The 19,658-nt window shown below is 40.9% G+C and overlaps 2 protein-coding genes across 5 annotated transcripts in view; one reads left to right on the top strand and one right to left on the bottom strand.

The window, feature by feature from the left end:
• Positions 1-8,127: 8,127 nt before the first annotated feature.
• Positions 8,128-19,658, bottom strand: part of acap1 (ArfGAP with coiled-coil, ankyrin repeat and PH domains 1) — a 39,611-nt gene continuing 28,080 nt past the window's right edge. Inside the window, exons 21-23 of one of the 3 annotated variants that reach the window (XR_004331233.1) lie at positions 18,939-19,049; positions 18,588-18,849; positions 8,128-8,144 (exon numbers count right to left, since the gene is read on the bottom strand). Coding sequence is in view for 1 of the 3 variants with exons in the window: in XM_032511364.1 (XP_032367255.1) it covers positions 17,214-17,311; positions 18,788-18,849; positions 18,939-19,049 (271 nt within the window). In the remaining 2 variants the exon portion in view is untranslated. Of the gene's footprint in view, positions 8,145-16,631; positions 17,312-17,625; positions 18,850-18,938; positions 19,050-19,658 lie in introns of those variants that run through there. The other 2 variants (XR_004331232.1, XM_032511364.1) reach the window with 2 other exon arrangements.
• slc16a13 (solute carrier family 16 member 13) lies at positions 8,677-15,906 on the top strand. 2 transcript variants are annotated; one of them, XM_032511367.1, is made up of 6 exons: positions 8,677-8,742; positions 10,503-10,748; positions 11,723-11,866; positions 12,044-12,300; positions 12,613-13,144; positions 14,392-15,906. In XM_032511367.1, exons 1-6 carry the CDS (start codon positions 8,733-8,735, stop codon positions 14,661-14,663), a joined length of 1,461 nt encoding a protein of 486 aa, XP_032367258.1. In that variant the 5' UTR covers positions 8,677-8,732; the 3' UTR covers positions 14,664-15,906. The 2 variants fall into 2 exon arrangements, with proteins under 2 accessions (XP_032367258.1, XP_032367259.1); XM_032511368.1 differs by lacking the exon at positions 8,677-8,742 and adding an exon at positions 9,296-9,313.

Here is a 19,658-nt window from a genome sequence, read left to right as displayed (position 1 = left end):
GCAGAAATCTGATGAAACACATCTGAACTATGAAGTCCATGGGGTTTATACATTCATTAAAATGAATTAACGTATGATTCACATGAATAAGTACCACATGCACATTTAAAGAGATTTACTTCACCAACAAAACACCTGAGGGCCTTATTTTTCGACATTTTCAATTGTTTCCAGTATGAATTGATATAGAAATGGTTAGACATAGGTACAGAATGTGTTCAATGCTCAAAATTATATATCTCCTCACAAAATCTGGAAACAAAACCTATGCCATTGGGTTGCCAGGCCAGCTATGACTGGGGGGCAGATACTGGAAAACATTGGGCCAATAGTGTGCTTCTCTAAACTCTGTGCATCTCTAAATGTAACTGTAAATAATTCATTCAGTGTTTCAGAAAATGAACAAATTGTACAGTAAGTGTGGCACAGAGGATGAGGGCCAAACATTACTGAGCCTTGGCACAAAACAAGTTTGAGAAAGGCTGTGATATAACACATGCACAACATGAGCCACGCTATGTCTTTTGTATTATTATTCAGTCTATTTTCTGCTGGACCTTGTGGTGGGCAAAGGCCTTGATTGAACTGTCTAATCTAAAGAGGTTTGGCCACCAGTCCCCTTGGTGTCCAAAAAATGTCTTTTTCTATTTACTTAGTTTTAATGGATTAGAATTTATGTAAAACAGTGGTTCTCATTCTTTAGAATTTCAGTGGTCTTAGTTGATCCCTGATTTAACTTTAAATCCAGGGTTCCTACTGAGAACCGTGTGTGTGTGTGTGTGTGTGTGTGTGTGTGTGTGTGTGTGTGGTAGTCAAGAGAGAGAATGAGAGAAGGAAATTTGTGTGAGGTGGACCTGGTCACCACAGACCCAAATCTTCTCATCTGCAACTGTCATATGCTTCTGTCTCTTCATGTGTCTCATTCTGTTTGGGACATTGTCTGGGTCACTTCTAATATCATAACAAGGTAATACAATGTGTAATCAAGTGATTAACGTTAATGTAAATGCTAAATGCCCTAATACCTGTTGATACTACAACAATGCAAAGGCTCTTAACCCTACAGTTTTGCACATATCATGTAAGATATGACTTGACTTTTATTCATTTCTTTGCGCAAAACTCTCCAGAAAGTGCCATTTAATGGTTTATTTTTCCCAAAAAAATTCCCGGGGGGGCATAAGCCAAAACCCCCCTAGGGAGAGCCCCCCCATCCCCCCCACACATAAAAAATCCCAATTTAAACCCTGAATAATAATGATAATGATGCTGAAAGAGCCAAGGAATATGCTTTGTACAAGGCAAAATGTGGGTTGGTCCCACCAAATCTCACTCCGAGGTTTCTGGAAAAGTTGGCAACTTAATCATATCTATCAACCATGTCAGCAAACAGGGAGACCAGATAACATTTGGTTTTGGCTGATCTAAAGCAACTGGTTACTTGTGCTTAGTTGAGTTGATGATAGTTTCTTTCCTCACATCTACGATCATATTGACTCCTACTTCTTCATCACAGCCACCTACCAAGCTACACATTTGGACGGATACAAATGTTTCAGCTATAACTCGTAGTCAAATATTGTTGCAATACACAATTGCTACCACCAATTCACAGAAAAGTGGTAATATACAACGCAGTTTGAGTGCATGCTCTTCTTATGTGTAGCCGATATGGTATGGGATATAGTAATATTGCTATGCTATACCTATACTATACTTCTGAAATTGCAAAACTAAGGCTTGGAGCCTACAGTGTTAACCTACTTGAGTTTGGCTTCGAATTAACCAAGAATTATAATGTGTCTTTAATCGTATCATTCCATCCAAACTGATGTTATGTTCTGAAATCAAACTCTGACACAGCGAAGTATGGCTACTGATCTTCTTAAATGAGATTATTCATCTTTAGTGATATGAGTTACTCTCTGGGTTTAGCCAAGTGCGCCCCTATGTGGACAAAATATAACGCCAGCATATTACAACATGAGAAACATCTCATTCATAGAACATTACAAGCCACTTCCAAAAACGCATTCATGACGAATCAGAAAAAGAAAGTTGATCTGTATAGGTCCCAACCGCCTCACAATGATTGCTAACCTCAAAGCCATTGTTTTGGGTTGATCCGAAACAATTATGCCTATATAATTCCCTTGAACCCATTATAAAATGTTACCTGGTTGGTGACGTAGCTGATAGATATGTGACTACATCAGTTTCAACAGTTTAGTGTGGAGCTTCGGGGTTGGGTGTTAACAATACAGGGCTGCCAACTCTCACGCATTGGCCGTGAGACACACGCATTTGACAGGTTTCCCCACGCGCACACGCCCACCCCCGATTTCTCACGCTGAAGTGTCAACCCGGTCGGTCAATTCTGAAAAATGAGTTTATCTATGTTTTTACCTGTTGAGCCACTTTGTATCGACTAGTTGTGCTTTCAAGACTGTGAGGGCTTCAAGAGCGCTCCCTGTCTGTGGAATTTTCAATTGTCGCAAAATGGAACACTTTTTTCACGAGCCATCCCAGGTGCATTTCCCCGGCTTCAGGTATGTGCTCTGGAGTATTACAGACCCGTCCGGCCTCAGGTATGAGCTCCTGAGTATTACAGACCGTCCGGCGCTTCGTGTCCACTCTCTCTGTAAAGATGGAGGTGAGCAGCGCGGCTGGTAGTGTAGCAACTTCAGTTCATTGTAGTGGACTCGCTCTGCTGGGGGCAGTGACGCGTTGCATCCGATAAAGAGCAGCGTACGGACACCTCTAAACTCTGTCAGAGACCAGAGACCCAAATGGGCCTCTGCGTCTGTCAGACGGTCTGAATGAGATCCACCATATCACGGAGGATGACATGCACAGCAGACATATACAACCTCCACATCTCGGACAACAGAGATGGGAGAGTTATGTGCACAAAGTTGTAAATATGAGCAGAAATCTGGTGAAACACACGAGCTATACTAGCCTATATATACTAAATATATATATATATAAATATATATTATATATATATATATATATATATATATATATATATCTACATACTGCAACGTTGGCCACTATTGTGCATCTCTAAATGTAACTGTAAATAATTAATTTGATGTTTTTTAAAATGACAATACTTTATTTATTTCACAAAAAGTAAAAACAGTAAGTGGGGCACAGAGGATGGGCCAAACTTCTGAGCCTTGGCACAAAGGTTAAAGGATTAGAATTTATAACTCATTGGTTCTCATTCTTTAGAATTTCAGTGGTCTTAGTTGATCCCTCAACATTAATTTAACTTTGGGTCCCTGGCCCTACACCAGGGACCCCTGGACCTGTTCACCACAGACCCAAATCTTCTCAGCTGTTGCTGACATATGCTACTGTCTCTTCATGTGGTTCATTATGTTTGGCACATTGTGTGGGTCAGTTCTTATATTATAAGAAGTTAATAATGTAAATACTGAATGCCCTAAAACCTGTTGATACAACAACACAAAGGCTCCTAACCCTACAGTTTTGCACATATCATGTAAGACTTGTGTAGCGCTAGACATTCTTGCAGCAGTCTCACGATAAAACGTCACCAAGTGGTTAGTTGCACTCCTAGCATCTATATGGACGGAGAAAAATGACAAACCGCCATCGTCTTTCTGGTCCGTGAACTGACCGGTTTTTTTTTCGCACATGCTCTCAATACACAGGACCACGTTATCACCGTCATCACAGTAAGCACTTCAACATGACTTTGTTACCCCTTTGTCAAATATGCTTAACACTCCCACTCAAAGACATGTTTACAGCTTTCAATAGTGGTAAACAAACAAAACATACACATATATGGTTACTCCATAATAAAACTTCAACATCTTGGAAGTGGTCTACAAACTTCAAAACTTCAACATTTTGACAGTTGACATTACTCTCCAAACAAATATCCCTTGAACTTCTCAAACTTACACTTTTTCACTGGCTTGGTAAGAACATCAGCTACCATGTCTTCAGTAGGGCAATATTCTATAGATATCTTCCCTTCTGTATGTGCAGACCGTACAAAGTGATACTTTATATCTACGTGTTTGCTTCTCTGTCTGCATACTGGGTTCTTGGATAAAGCTATCGCCCCCTGGTTGTCTTCGTATATCTTGACTGGTACATGTTGGTTACTACTATCTATTCCTTTAAGTAGCTGTATAAGGTACATACTCTCTTGAGTAGTGGCTGCTAGTGCCATATACTCAGCTTCACAGGTGGATAGTGCAACCGTAGGCTGTTTTCCTACTCTTCCTTGATATAAACTGGACCATCTTCAGTAAGCTGAAACAGTATCCATTGTACTCCTCCTATCATTTATATCAGATGCCCAATCAGCATCACTGTATCCCTCAAGTGTAGGCTCTCCTCACATTTCTGGTAGTGTAACTCTTGATCTCTAGTACCCTTTAAGTACCTCAGTAGGTTTTGCTGCAGCCCAATGCTGTTGCTTGGTTCTGCTAGGTGTTGTGATATGTTACTAACAACCCAGCTCAGTCAGGTCTGGTACATGTCATAATGTAGATCAAGCTACCTACCATCTCTCTGTATCCTGTTGAGTCAATGACTCACCCCTCACTGTCAAAATTTACTTTTGCTCACTGGGGTGGCTCTCGGTTTGCATTCAGACATTCCAAATTTGCTAATATCCTTTCTATGTGTCTCTTTTGGGTCATTTTGATCTCTCCTTCATGCTGTTCAAAGTCAATGCCCAGGAAGTGTTTAAGTGGACCCATATCTTTCATCTTAAACCTTCTCTTCAGCATGTCTTTTACATCACTGAGTAAGTTGTTGTTACTCGCAGCTATGATCAAGTCATCTACCCATACCAACAAAATCACTTTCTCATGGTCAGATTCTCTGCTGTAGACACAATGATCAGCATTATTTTGTACAAAACCATTCTTTGTAAGGTGGTCATGCAGTAACATGTTCCAGTTACGCCCAGACTGTTTTAAACCATACAATGACTTATTGAGTTTGCACACTAAATGTTCTCCTGTCTTTGACTTGATCTCAAAACCTTCTGGTTGTTCCATGTATACCTCACAGTCCATTGGAGCATGGAGGTAAGCAGTCTTCACATCCATTTGATGTAGGGTAAGGTCCTCCTGTACAGCTACCTGCATCAATGCTCGGACAGAGGTCATGTTAGCTGTTGGTGAAAAAGTCTCTTTATAATCAATCCCTTCTACTTGAACATATCCTTTTGCGACATATCTTGCTTTACAAGTCTCAGATCCTTCTGGGCTCTCTTTCACTGCATATACCCATCGACCTCCCACTGCTTGTTTGCCTCTTGGCAGTGGTGTCAGAGTGAAAGTCTCATTCTCTGTCAAAGAGTTCATCTCCTCTTTCATTGCGTCAATCCACATTTTTGACTTAGCCTCTCTAATGTTTTGGGTACACCATAAGCCACTTTGTAGAAATATCTCCATTTTCACTTTCAAATTATTGTACTCAGCCCTACACTGGTGGTCTTTTAAGTATTCTGGAGCTTTTTCTGTCTCGTAGGGTACCTCCTTTCTCCATGTTCTCTTTGAGTACTGTCTGTCTGGGTCAGACCTGCCTCAGCAGTCTCCTCAACACTCGACTCTTTACTCTGTTTAGGCTGTCCCTGATCCTGGGTGACTATCTTTGGTGGTGTATGTTCATAATTCTCAAGCTCATCCCTCACGTTACAATCTGTTTGAGTCTGGCTATCTGTGTTACCTTTGGTGATGAATTTCACCAGCCTATGTTTAAGGACTTTTCCTGTCTCAGGGTAGTACACGTTATATGCCGGACTATATTTATCATAGCCGACAAAGATCCCCTTTTCACACCTAGAGTCCAGCTTCTTCTTATCCTGTTTAAACACGTAGCATTCAGAGCCAAATATCTTCATGTGAGAAAGATTAGGTGTTTTACCTGTGAAAACACGGTAAGGTGTCTGCTCTAGTCGCTTACTGTAGCACCTGTTGCGGATTTGGGCTGCTGTCTGTACAGCATATGTCCAAATTGCTTGAGGTTACTCTCCAATAGCAGCTCGTGGACATCTCGAATAGAGTTCTCCAACCTCTCTCCAGTTCCGTTTTGATGAGGTGAGTAGGGTGCACTTGTCTCGTGCCTTATCCCGTTACTCCTGAGTAAAGACTGGAACTCCTGCCCGTATACTCTGTGCCATTATCGACACGTAGCACTTTATCTTTCCATATGGGGCTACGTCTGCTAAAATTTTTCTGTAGCTTTTGTTGTGTCACTCTTTACTTTGATAAAGTATGGAAAAATCATCCCACTGTAATCATCAGTAAATGCTATTGCATACCTGTATCCATCTTTATCTGCTGGCTCTATAGGGCCGCATAGGTCTGTGTGTACTAGCTCTAGTACAGCTGTAGCTTTAGCATCTGCCTGTCTGTTTCTGTTTTGTGTGAATTTTCCCTGTGTGCATATTTCACATTGTTGATTGGACCTGTCATATTTCCCTTTTAACGACATTCCTTTAACAACCTTTTCTAATTTTGCAACATCATCAAAATTACAATGACCAAGTATCCTATGCCAGGTTTGAATGTCATGACAACCATACACTTCATCAACATTTTCATTTTCTACTGTGCTAAGGTAATACAGCCTACCATACACATCCATTTTGAACTTGGTACCATCTTTGTGGAACAGCCAGTTATCACCGTCCTTGAAGTGGACCTCTGCTCCGTTGCTGTTGCTTGCTTCACTAAAAGATGTTTTGTGGAAACGATGGATGTAAGTGCTTGCTTAGCCTCGTTTTCACTCGTCGCCCCTCACTGTCCAACATGCAGAGTTCGGCGTCTCCCCTCTTTTTTGCCATCCCGCTCACCTTTGTTCCGTCTGCCAGCTCAATGACGTGGTCCTCGGGTTTGAAACTGTCGTCGACTGTTTTGAACTTTGTGGCGTCATTGATCATGTGTGTTGTAGCGCCGCAGTCGACCATGAGACCCTTCTTATTCCCTCTTTGTGTGGAACAGTCACTCATCTTGAAGAAACAGAAAGATGTAGGCTCTGCCTCCGTCTCTCCGTCGGCTTTCTTCACCTGGTCACGGCCTCGTCCTCGACCGCGCCCTCTTCCACGTTGTAGAGCGTCCCATTTCCGCTCCTCTTTTCTCGCCTGGGATTCATCAGGACATGTCCTGGCCATGTGTCCCTTTTTACCGCACGTGTAACATTCGACCTCAGCCAGGTCCATTTTCTTTACTCTTCCTCTTCCACGCGACCTCGTTGCCCCGCTAGTTTTCATCACATTGTCTTCTTCTACATTCACGTCACTCCGCCCATATTTTTCAGTACTTTCATAACTTCGCAGTTTTGTTTTAAACTCGCTGAATGTTACAATGTCATTTGTCTGGTGACATGCCACGACGAACGGCTTGTGAATCTGGTAGCCCCTTTACTACCATGCTATTTGAAGTCCATCACAATACGTTCATCTGCTCTTCTCATGACGTGAATATAGTCTCTGCTCGAATAATATAGTCAGTTACCGTTTCATTGCTAGCCTTATGGAGCGAGGAAGTTCAATACAAACTCACACAACGGTTTTGTCTTTTCCCGCATATTGCTCCCGGAGAATCTCCAGTGCTCTTCTTCCATTGCGTTTGGCATCTCTCATTATTAATGACAAACTCTTGTTGTCCAGACATTGCACTAACTCTGCATATGCCTCTCCGTTCTTTGCCTCGTCTTCCGCAAGAGCCACTTCGTCTTCCTCATCTATCTGCGGGTCCTCGAGGATAACCTCTCTGAGGCCACGCAACTCCATGTGCGCGAGGAACCTCGTTTCCCAGAGTTCGTAATTTTTCTCATCTCCGTCGAATAAGAGTCTGAACCACCTTTGGCCTGCATGACTGGGCCCATAACCTGTAGCGCTAGACATTCTTGCAGCAGTCTCACGATAAAACAGTCACCAAAGTGGTTAGTTAGCACTCCTAGCATCTATATGGACGGGAGAAAAATGACAAACCGCCATCGTCTTTCTGGTCCGTGAACTGACCGGTTTATTTTTCGCACATGCTCTCAATAGCACGCAGACACACGTTATCACTCGTCATCACGTAAGCACGTCAACATGACTTTGTTACCCCTTTGTCAAATATGCTTAACAACTTGATTTCTCCATTTTTTTTGCAAAAAAACTCTCCAGAAAGTGCCATTTAATGGTTTATTTTTCAAATTTTTTTCCTGGGGGGGCATACCCCCATACCCCCCTAGGGAGTCCCCCATCCACCCACATATACCAAATCCCAATTTAAACCCTAAAGGATAAAGACCAAAAGAAATTGCTTTGTACGCGGCAAAATATGGGTTGGCCCCCCCCAAATCTCACTCCAAGGTTTTTGGAAAAGTTGGCAGCCCTGACAATATAGTTTTGCCATAAGATCGAAACCAGCTCGACCCGAACTTAAATGATTATATTGTTTACATGTTTCCTTTTTTTGTAGGTGGCTGTGATGTAGATCTGGGAAACGATTTGAAAATTGCCAGGGATACGTTTGTGATTGTGTGACGAATCTGTTGACAGAGGCAGACCAAAACGGAGCTGTTAGGTAAACACAGCACACGGAAACCAGTTGGTGTGGATAACGGTAGGGTAGCCTATACACCGGCCTGGCTGTTAACAGGCCTACTGCTCCAGTGACTGGGCCTATCTACTACAGTGAACTTGTAGAACTTTGGACAATGTGCTGCTCCGGGGAGAGATGACCGATGGTGCGTAGGCTAGTGTCAAATTAAAATGAAGCTTTTTTTTTCTTTTTCTTTTTTAACCAGCAAGTATATTAAATTCTTCAAGAGAAACGTACGCACGTTGAAATTTCTGCCCAGACGTCTTAAGGTTTTAGTTACGGGTTATGGTCCTGAAACGGTTAATGTTGTTGTTTCACATTAAACGTCAATAACAACAAATACATTGTCAGCGACAGTTAAAGAACATTTTACAATTACATAATAATTATCACATATGAATATAGTTTCGAACATTGTTTATGTGTGTGTCCAATAGCCAACAGCTGTGTGACAACCAGCGCGCAAGCGCAGTGTGATGTCTACGTCATTTACGTAAATTGTGACTGGCTAGGCCACTTCCACGTTTCTAGTGCTCGTTTCCGCATGTGTACCTGTTCATGGCTGTGGTGCAGTAAACATGAATGAAGCTGAATGTTTATATAAGGCTGCAACTGATACACAACAGCCTGCAGACTAATTTGAAATGGAAGTCCATTAATACACGTGTATTTTACGAGTCCTGGGAGCCAATTCCCGTAATTCCTGCAGTAACAAAGTGAGTGGCATTAGGTTAGGAATGGAGATCGCTGTGCTGTTGCCTTGGCTTATTTTTAACTCAGTAAAAAACTCACCAAATTAAGCAACATAGGGAAAATACTGCTCAACAACAAAAAAATCTGAATTACATGGTGTACGTCTGGTTTAACATAGCATATTTGTAAAACACTTTATATGTGCAGTATATTTGTATAACACTTTATATGTGCAGAAATAAAGTGTTATTACTTAGAAGGGTTCACACTACACATAATATTAGTAGTATTGGTAGTAATATTTTTTCCATTTCCTCTCAAATTGTTTGGCTCAAACATGTTTTGCAGTGAAGTTAACAGAAAGCAGCTGCATGACAAGTTAAACAAAGTATTGTGTGTTGAGAGCACATGAGGCTTCTTTTTTAAATGAGCGTTTTGACATGTGCTCTATTTTATTTGCATAAAACATTTCAGAAGCATCCCACTTTCCTATTTTGATGGGATACATCATTATTAACTTTCTATACAGCTTTATGAGTGTGTAATTTAACAATTATTGACAGAACTATTCCATACATGAAATGTATACATCATACACGGTAGTATTGATGGTTAGAAGGAACATACAGTGGTGCATCTGATGTTGCAAATTGTTCATGAACACCTAAATGTTGCATGTACATTGGCCTATATGTGGCTAACAGACAACAATATCATCATGAGTTTTGGGTCATTTTGCAAATAGTCTTTTTACTGCTATAATGATGACTTAAATGAAGAAATAAGCTATTTGATACTGCTGAGAAACAAGTGAAGAATGGCAATAAGTTGAAAATGTCTGTAAGTCACTGCTGTCACTTCTGCAGACTACTGTAAAAGTTAATTAAAGAGCGTTCTTCACTTTCATTATTGAACATGCAACTATTTCTTTACAACTTATCCATCAAGGCAACAGCAGTCAGAGTTCACCTCTCACCTATATCTTGTTTTCAATTGAACTTGTTAAGCAGCCTAGTTACACTAACTAACATGTCACAGTCAGAGAATCTATTGGCTGTGGGAAGTTAATCATTTATGGTTATTGACCACAGAAAGGATCTAAGACTTTTCTGAACTAAAGGAGAGAGCTGTCACTTGCATTTCCTGATACTTGTATCTCTGTGCACCTCTAATTTGTCCTCCTCACTCTGCTCACTGGTTTAATTTTTACAGATAAATCTCACTTAGACATGACCAACAACAAACCCAAAGTAGAAGGCCGGAGCGATGAAGCCGAGGGCCCGGATGGAGGCTGGGGCTGGGTGCTGGTTGGCGCCCTGTTTGTCAGCACAAGCCTCGTGTTTGGCCTGATGCGTAGCTTGGGGGTCTTCTTTGTGGAGTTTGTCCAGTACTTTGAGGAGAGCGCTCAGGCCATCTCCTGGATCTCATCCACGGGCCTGGCAGCACAGCAGTTCTTCAGTGAGTCCCTTTGTGAATGCATGTTGTGCTGTGTTAAAGTATGAATATGTTTTTTGTGATGGTGGCTACAACTACTAATTATTATTATTATTATTATTATTATTATTATTGACTCATCTGTGGACATGAAACCGAGAATACTGTAGCAGCCGGATAAATGATTAATTAGCTACTCTTTGTAGTACCAGTTGCAATTCTGTTATCCAAGTCACAGACATGACCATGTACAGTATGTGGCTGGTTTAGCTCAGTCGGTAGAGCAGGTGCACGTATATAGAGGTTTACTCTTCAATGCAGTGGCCTTGGGTTTGACTCCGACCTGCGAATCTTTGCTGCATGTCGTTCCCCCTGTCTGTCCCTTTTCATATGTCTTGTGGAAATAAAGGCCTAAAAATAATCTTTAATAAATGATCATGTATCATTTATCTTATGAAAATCTGTACTAATCGCACAGGAAGAGTAATGATGTAACTAAAGAGAAGCAGATATAGATAGGACGGCTGCAACTCATTAACCCTTTAACGAGCACCAGTGGGTCACTCATTACAAACTCATGCTGCACAGCAAACGTTGTTCACAACCACAGAACTTGTTGGAAATTGTAATGAAGACTCCAAAGTTTCCTAAGAAAATATGTAGAAATGAGTCCTCTAGAAGTAGTTTCATAAATATTGTTTATTTTCCATTGTGCATAAATATTTCACTCAGTGTTAACATCACATAGCTTCAATGAAGTGCTGGGACAAGCTGAAGCATAATATGTATGAAACTGTGTTGAATAAGAGGATTTTAACAACCTGAAAAGTCAAAAACAAAAGTGGATTATTGATTTAAAAATATGACCTTCACATTTTGTTTAAAATTGACATTCATTTTTGTCAGCCAATTATGTTGGCGAAGGCATGCACATGTAGATTTTGTGGGTTAATGCTACATAGCCGTGACTAATCATTATAATCGTTATTATTTTATAGGTCCGCTGGGTGCAGCACTATGTAATGCATATGATGCCCGGGTGGTGGTGATGACAGGGGGCATTCTCGCTGGACTCGGCCTCATACTTGCCTCGCAAGCCACCTGTCTTGTTCACCTCTACCTCACCATGGGTCTTATTTCTGGTAACAAAGGCTTAAAACAACTGTTTTAGTTCTTGTTCCTCTGGGACAATGAGTAGAAAACATACTCTCTTTACTTTGTTTGTAAAGCGGACCATCTTTGTTTAACTGTAAACCGAGTTAATTGCTTTTGATCAAAGTGACCTCTCACTGTTGGTCTTCCCTCATCCCCCCCTCCAGGTTTGGGCTGGGGGCTGATCTTTACTCCCATGGTAGCTACAGTCATGGCTAACTTCACTCGCCGGCGCACCTTGGTGTTGGGACTGGCGTTCTCCAGCATTGGCCTGTCCTCCTTCGCATTCAACCCGCTCTTCCAGATGCTGGTGGAGATGTACGCCTGGCGAGGGGCCCTTCTAATTCTGGGGGGTCTCAGCCTGAACATTGTACCCTGCGGGGCTCTCATCCTCCCTCAGCGGCACTCTAAAGTCCCAGCAAAGGTGGGACGAGGCACTACTGCCGTTATCTGTTTAGCTTATAGACACAGCAGAGAAGTGGGACTCAGTATCATCATTCCTGACACAATACTATGTCTACGTTGTTCTACGTGAATATCATAACCTCAAAGTCACACTATCACACTGCTATAGTTATGTGGTGTGTGAGCAGTAAAAAGTGTAGCTCACACAAAATGATCTTGCTTACATTCAGTGCTAAACTAGCCCTAAGTTAACTGCTCCCAGTTACCGCTGCTGAAGCTTCTGTGTCAGTTAAAATGATGGTGACTGTTTCTTTCTTCCCTCTCCCCCCAGGTGGATTCAGAGAGCAGGTCATCGCGTGCTTCATTGCTGAATCGAATCTCCTCCTATCTGGAGCTGTCGCTGCTCCTCGAGAGGCCTTATATTACCTACACGTTGGCCGTCACTCTTCTTAATGTCGGCTACTTTGTGCCGTATTTCCACCTTGTGGCCCACAGCCGCCAAGCTGGTTTCTCAGAATACCAAGCTGCTTTTGTCATGTCAGCTGCCGGTGCTACAGACATTTTGGGCCGCGTAGTGTCAGGATGGTTCTCAGACCTACGTCACTTTCGGCTGATTCATTTACTGACCATGTGGACAACGCTGGCAGGAGTGTTCATCATGTTGCTGCCTGTGAGCTCCTTGTCTGGTTCCTACATTGCACTGATTGGGACCAGCCTCCTCTACGGCTTCTCCTCCGGGGCGTTGACATCTCTGGTCTTTGCGGTGGTGCCCATGATTGTGGGTGTGGAGCGCATGATGGGGGGCCTTGGGCTGCTGCAGCTCATTGAGAGTGGCGCAGGACTGCTTGGGACACCTATGTCAGGTACGCGCACATTACAGAGAAGACTGGTTCCTTCAGACTGGCAATATAGTTGTTCACTCCATAGTTATATCTCCCAAAATAGGTCATATCACCTTGTTTCATGATATGTAAAGTGGCCTAAGTCAGTCAATATACACAACACTGAAGCAAAAAGAGTCAAACATTTATTGAGTATCGGCAATCAGGGTCAGCCAGTAGTCCTTTTTCTTTTAAGTTTGTTTTTTTGGTTCCGATATACACTATAGATAAAATTATATATGGAATTTAAAGAATTTCTTACCTATGTGGACGATCAGATAATTTGATCAGCCAGATTTATTTCTCCATCACAATACAATGGGGATCAATGGAATTTCCTTTGTGGAGCTTAAAGCTTTAGTGCGTAACTTTTATCCTCCGTGTTGTCTTTGGCTTCTAGCAGGGTGAGGGGTGGGGGCGCGTGTGTTCATTCATGTGGACGTGCCCACAGTGTTGTTGTCATTACTTAGAATTCCTTATGGGGGCAACATAAAGTATGCACTATATCTTTAAAGCATTTAAAAAAGTAGTTTTTTTCAGTGGAACATAATAAAAATTAGGGATAGGGGTTCCGATTTTCATGAAACTTGGTGGAACTGGTGTAGCATGGGACAAGGAAGTACCCACTAAATCTTTGATCAAATCCAAATCCTGGGCCAGGTACACAAATTTATTTTTCACTTCTGCTAACATTGCAAGATAGGGTGTTTGTGCTGCAGTCATTTGGTGTCAAAAATAAAAAATTAGTTCCAGACTGGAACATGAACATTGTGAGATAGGGCATGCCTTGGTGAAGGTCTGCGTTCTCTTATGCCCTTCTAGTTTCTCAATAATCTTGTTATCCTGAACCTAGATATGGTTGCTAGCATCAGTGCACCGTGCTCAGACTTTTTGCAGCAGAGATCTAGTGTTGTTATCCTGTTTAGTTTAAGTTTCTCCCCACATTTTTTCCAGCTGTGATGTGGAAATTCAGAAACAAATATCTTAGTGGTACTTTTTGTTGTAATTTAGTTGAAAGTGTGTCACGGTAACAGAACAGAAGAAGCTTCTCTGTTTGGATTTATGACTGACTAAACCCAACAGAGTAAAGCTACACTTTTGTAATCAGGGCTTCTTCTAGTATACATTGCAATTAATGTTTTTTTTTAGGCATTGCTTATACTTGTCATGCAACATATTTATGCCCTGTTGTTCTTGTGACAATATTTTCTCCTGTCTCATGTCTTTAGGGTTGCTCAAGGATATCACAGGCAACTACATTGCTTCCTTCATGGTAGCAGGCAGTTTTGTCATTCTCGGTACTTTGACCATGGCCACCCTGCCTCACTACTTTTCCTGCACAGACCCAATGCCCCCTCAAAGACGTTTACTTGATGACAAAGATGGGTGTTTACATTCAGAGTTGAAACTGTTGAATAGTGTGTCTTCTGACAAGAATCACAAAGGTGTTAATGATCTGACCGATGAAGTAACCAAATATCCACGCGACTGTGTGGGTTGATACTCTTCAGTTCAGCCAATGCAACGATGGCGCCTACCTGAAGACCCCATCATGCTGCTCCATGTGTTTGTATTTTACCTCAGAGATTGAGACCCAAAGAAGCTAACTGAAAACTCTGACTGCATAAACTTTAAGTTAAAGTATAAGTTCCTCAATCTGTTAGTTTAATGCTTGCACAATGCTTAGTAAACCCTGAATCACATGCAGGTGTGAGGTTGCTTTACATGCACAGAAGGACGGCATGCAAAATAGGAAATATGAAAGAGAATGTGAATGTGAATGCATACTTGACAAGGACAAAAACAAACCACTTACATTATTTTTTTTTCTTAGCTCATGTGGATGTAAAATGAATGTGACTATGTTGCTGTAAGAATGGTTACATTTTGCATATACTCTACATGTATTATCCTCATTTCTATTATATCCAGCTGATCAGCATGGCTGGATTAATTCACTATTGACCCGTCTGTCCCTTATGCTCTGTGCATTGTGCATTGTGCATGTCCATCCTTACATAACGGTGAGTACATATGACATTATTTGTATAGTACTTTTATAGTACTCAGTAAACAGCCCCTCTACAAGACAGTCTCAGGTCATGAAAACAATTTTTTTTAGTATTTCTGCTTTTATTGTGCCTATTTGTGTATTCTCCAAAAAAACAAATGACTGTTGGTCTTTACACTGTGTAATTTGTGGATATAGATTTATGAATTAACCCTCTGAGGACAAAAGACACACCGGACGTGTTCAAATGATGTTTGACAAAACTCCTACTCAGAAGTACTATTCAATTCAATTTTATTTATAGTATCAATTCATAACAAGAGTTATCTCAAGACACTATACAGATAGACCACACTCCAGAACCAAGGCGACAGCTGCTACCCTGATTTTGGAGCCTCTCTGATCCAAGGGAACATCTCTGATCCAAGATCATGATACTACAAAATTTCATCTGACATTTATTTACTATTTTATGACCTAAGATTTTGGTGAACTCATTTCAAGCATCAAAACAATTTGTATAACACATAAATTAGGGTTTGTTTTCACAAGAGATTTCAGGAATTTCAAAGCAAACTTCAATGTGTCAGCTCTAGCCCCAAATAATCTCTTCACATTTCTCTAGAAAAAAAATGAGGGTGTCACTACTCAGAAAGTTGGGTTTGCTCTGAACATTTTGATATGAAACACATGGGGATCAGTTATATGCAAATACCTTAATAAAGTAAAATTAGGGAGATATGTGAAATTGCCCTTAGACCTCAGAGGGTTAACAAAACTGAATTTCTTAATGATTAGCAGCTCCACTCTGTGTTATGAGCACAGCAATAGCTCTGAAAGAGCTGCAAACACCAGCACGGATTCCAGCAAATCTATTTCATCCTCAGGACTTTAACTTTCTATCAGCGCAATATGTTGCTGGGAAGGGACCCAACACTTTTTACTCAAGTGCATTTTCAGATGATACAAAAATTGCTTGCATAAGAACTTTGTACTTTGTAAACCATAAACTGTCTTTGTAAATCAGATATTTGGCTTTGACAACAGCTGAATCATCACCAGGTTCACAGGACAGAGACCACAGGGTCATAGTGACCTGCTGGCTGCATCTCAATGCAAAAGGCAAAGTCATCGCACTGGCAGCTGGTAAACGGCTGCCGAATAGTAGAGTTCCCGTAATGGTTGAAAGGTAGAACATGTTCATCTTAATCAGCTACATATTTCCTGGCAGTCTGTGATTCAAAGCTGGCACCGTAAATAAAAATACTGGTCTTAAAAATACCGCTCAAATATACAGCCTATATCCTGACATCTAGTTTATGATGTAAACATTTTATATTTTGTACTCCTTGATCAAAAAACAATGTATTTTGTTTGTGTTGTAACTTTTTGCTCATTTCCTCTGATGGGGATGTGTACTGAATGAACTAAGACTTGTTATTAAAAACTTAAACACACTTGAATGTGTTTTTTATTGCAGCTTATTTGATCATAAAACAAATCTTAAGTACCTTGCACAATTTTAACAAAACAGACAGGGTCCAAAATTGTCCCAAATTTAAAAATCTATACAATACAGTGGAAGACATTTGACATAAGGTTTTCCTCTTTGCAATGATTATGTCCATTTCCAACAAACACTTTTGACTTTTTCATGTAAAAATTAAATAGAAATAACATAAAAACACTGCCCTTTTAGTACAAAAAAAATAAAACGGATTTACCAGATTTAATTAAGAAATCTTGGCAGAATGATGGCGTTACCCTCTGTTACACATGGACACCTCATGCTGGCCTAAAAAGGCAGCTCCAGTGTTCTCACTTTGATGCAATTGTTCTGGTCTGACGTGTTTGCAATATGAATTAACTGTTTGGAGCATGAAGTCAACACCAGATGAGCTATGAACATGTGGCAGGTAGCCAAGGAAAATGTGTCTGCATGTCTGTGAGAAGGATACTAGCATGTTCTATATGTGTTTGAAAGTATACAAGTGTGAACTGTGGCATCGTACAGCTGTGCAACCAGTAGGTAACAGCTGGTTAAGATTTGGGGTCTGCACTGCGACGATTGAGCTTTTCGGGGTTGTTTGAGGCCATGTGTGAAAAGTCTCTGAAGATGTCCTGGTAGGTTTCATCACCTGGAAAAGACCAGAGAAAAAGACATGAGCCTATAAGCTTGACCTTGTTTTTAAGTATTAGAAGCTTAAAACTGTTAAGTCTAAAAAACATTTTTAATTAATGCCATCTCTTCTGGGTTTAAATTCTTGGCTTACTTCAAATGAGGCACAACACATTTCCTCAAAAGCTGCATCGTTTTGGATAGGACACATTCTTTAGGACAGTTTTAATAAATGTTAACTCCAGCAACTATATCCTGAACACAAGAGTTGTAGCCCTAAAGCAAGAAGCATGCAACTGCACAAATAAACACATCAGTGCACATGCACTTTACCTCTTAGTGTGCAGTAGGTGGCACACTGCACAAGCAGTTGAGACCAGCTGGACATCTCAGCGGGCAGAAGGCAAAGGCACATGAGTGCACACAACAAAGACATACAAACAGTGATAAAGCACAGCATGTCAAATACTGACCAGCAGTTGTTTCGAGCAGACAAAAGCATCATGTTTCCATTCCTTTATGAGTAAAACCGTGAGTGAATATGACACAAAAACTTAACAAAAAGCTTTGATAGCCATTAAAGGATGGTCATGAAAGAATGGAACTTTGAAGCTTGAAAAGGAGCCAAAAGGACAAAATGCAAACAAAACCCTTGTTAAGCTTAAGAGCTGCAGCACAGAGCTCTTGGAATTCTGATAAATACACATATATAACAGATTTCTAACTGTGTCACTATTCACAGAATAGAGGGATAAAACTGTCCATGAGAACCAAACACAGCATTGAATTTTATAACTGGACTGAAAAAGTCCAAAACACATGGAGATGCACGATAAAAAAAGCACTCTTACAAAGCCAGAACACTACATCCTGTATATAAAATATCCCAAATATACAGTATTAGAAAGAATAGGCCTGATTTAGGTCTAGTTTAGTAACATTGGAAACACTGGCATGCAGCACTCTCTGTTGACACTGTATTCAGAGATTTTGTGGGCTTCAAAGTGCAGGACGATGTGCGTTTGTAATTCAAAGTGCAATGTGGACTCCTTTTACTTTCTCACAATGTCCCTTATTTGTTTCACTTATGTCCTTGAGACTCTGTCATACCCTGTGTTCTGGCTCTTTCTTAGTTTACAAGAATTGGATTTTATGTTTTCTTAATCATGGCAATTTTACTTTTTTTTTTCGTTCTTAGAAGTGATGACATGTTTCCTTTAATGATGTGTGGAAGGTCAGGACACTTTCTCTGCAGATAAACACCACATGATATTGCAAACCCAGTGATTTCTGATACTTAACCAAAAACAAGCTCAGTCCAGTCTCGCCGCCTGTCTCTTGTCCTGGGCTGATTTCTATCCTCACTAATCATTTTGCCCCCCCAGAGCCCAGCCACTTATGTGGTTCTTTATAGACTGGAGGCTCTTCCTGCCGTGGCCCCGCCCACCTCCTGTCCCACCCAATAAACCTCCAGATCCCTGCCCCCCCGAGTGACCTGATTGGCCAAAGGCTCCATCCATCTCCCGCATCTCCTTGTTCATTTTGGCAATCCGCAGCCTAAAAAGGAGCAGATCAGTTAGAAAAAACTGTTATTGTTACCTGCTTTACATCGTCACACAGGGGTTTTTCTTTTCTCAAATACTCACAAAGTGACAATGTCAGCATTGGCGTTGTCCACGGCAATAGTTATGGAGTCTTTCTGGTTCTTGTCTCTGGCGTTGTAGTCTGCTCCTCTCTTCAAGAAGAGACAAACCAACCTGGAAAAGCAAAGAGATGCATAAAGTGTGTTAATCGTCTAAGAAACAAAAAGCTGACCACCTGGCAGCCAGGTAAACCCTGCCTACTGTAGTCAGGAACTTTTCCATAGGCCCAAGAACCATTTCAGGAAATCAGGTAAAGTATACTTTACTTGTTCACCTCTGTATGTCTTTTTTGTATCCTTTGAATTTGAACATTAAATAGCAAGAACACCCCGATAATGTGATGTTTTGCCGTGTGTGTGCCCCATCATTTTTTAATTCATCTTTGGGCTAATTTGACTCATTCTTACAGTTCTTTGTGTGAAGAGGAAATGCAAGGAGTTCATAAAGGGGACTTTTAGTTCCTAGTTTTCTTCTTGAATTAAAATTATTGTGGCTTTTCAATTCTTGGAACCTTTTGGTCAAAAAGAGGCTCCAAAGTCTGATAAATAGTACAGACACAGGTCCATGTTATCTGCATTTCCTCTCCCTGTTTGCCAAACAAACAACCACTTTCATTTGGCAGTAGAAAGGTTGCTGTAAAGCTTCGATGGTGATTAAACATTTGACATAAATACAAATCATAAATAAATACATCATGTAAACTTCAAAGATTTAAAATGCTTC

The sequence above is a fragment of the Etheostoma spectabile genome, unplaced genomic scaffold, assembly GCF_008692095.1.
Source record: "Etheostoma spectabile isolate EspeVRDwgs_2016 unplaced genomic scaffold, UIUC_Espe_1.0 scaffold352, whole genome shotgun sequence".
Taxonomy (NCBI): Eukaryota; Metazoa; Chordata; class Actinopteri; order Perciformes; family Percidae; genus Etheostoma; species Etheostoma spectabile.
This window is presented reverse-complemented; position numbering and strand designations above follow the sequence as displayed.

Bases quoted from the DNA above. Each gene is read 5' to 3' on its own strand.
- slc16a13 (XM_032511367.1), top strand. The intron at 11,867-12,043 runs GTAACAAAGGCT...CCCCCCCTCCAG, and splicing joins CACCATGGGTCTTATTTCTG to GTTTGGGCTGGGGGCTGATC. The intron at 13,145-14,391 runs GTACGCGCACAT...TCATGTCTTTAG, and splicing joins GCTTGGGACACCTATGTCAG to GGTTGCTCAAGGATATCACA.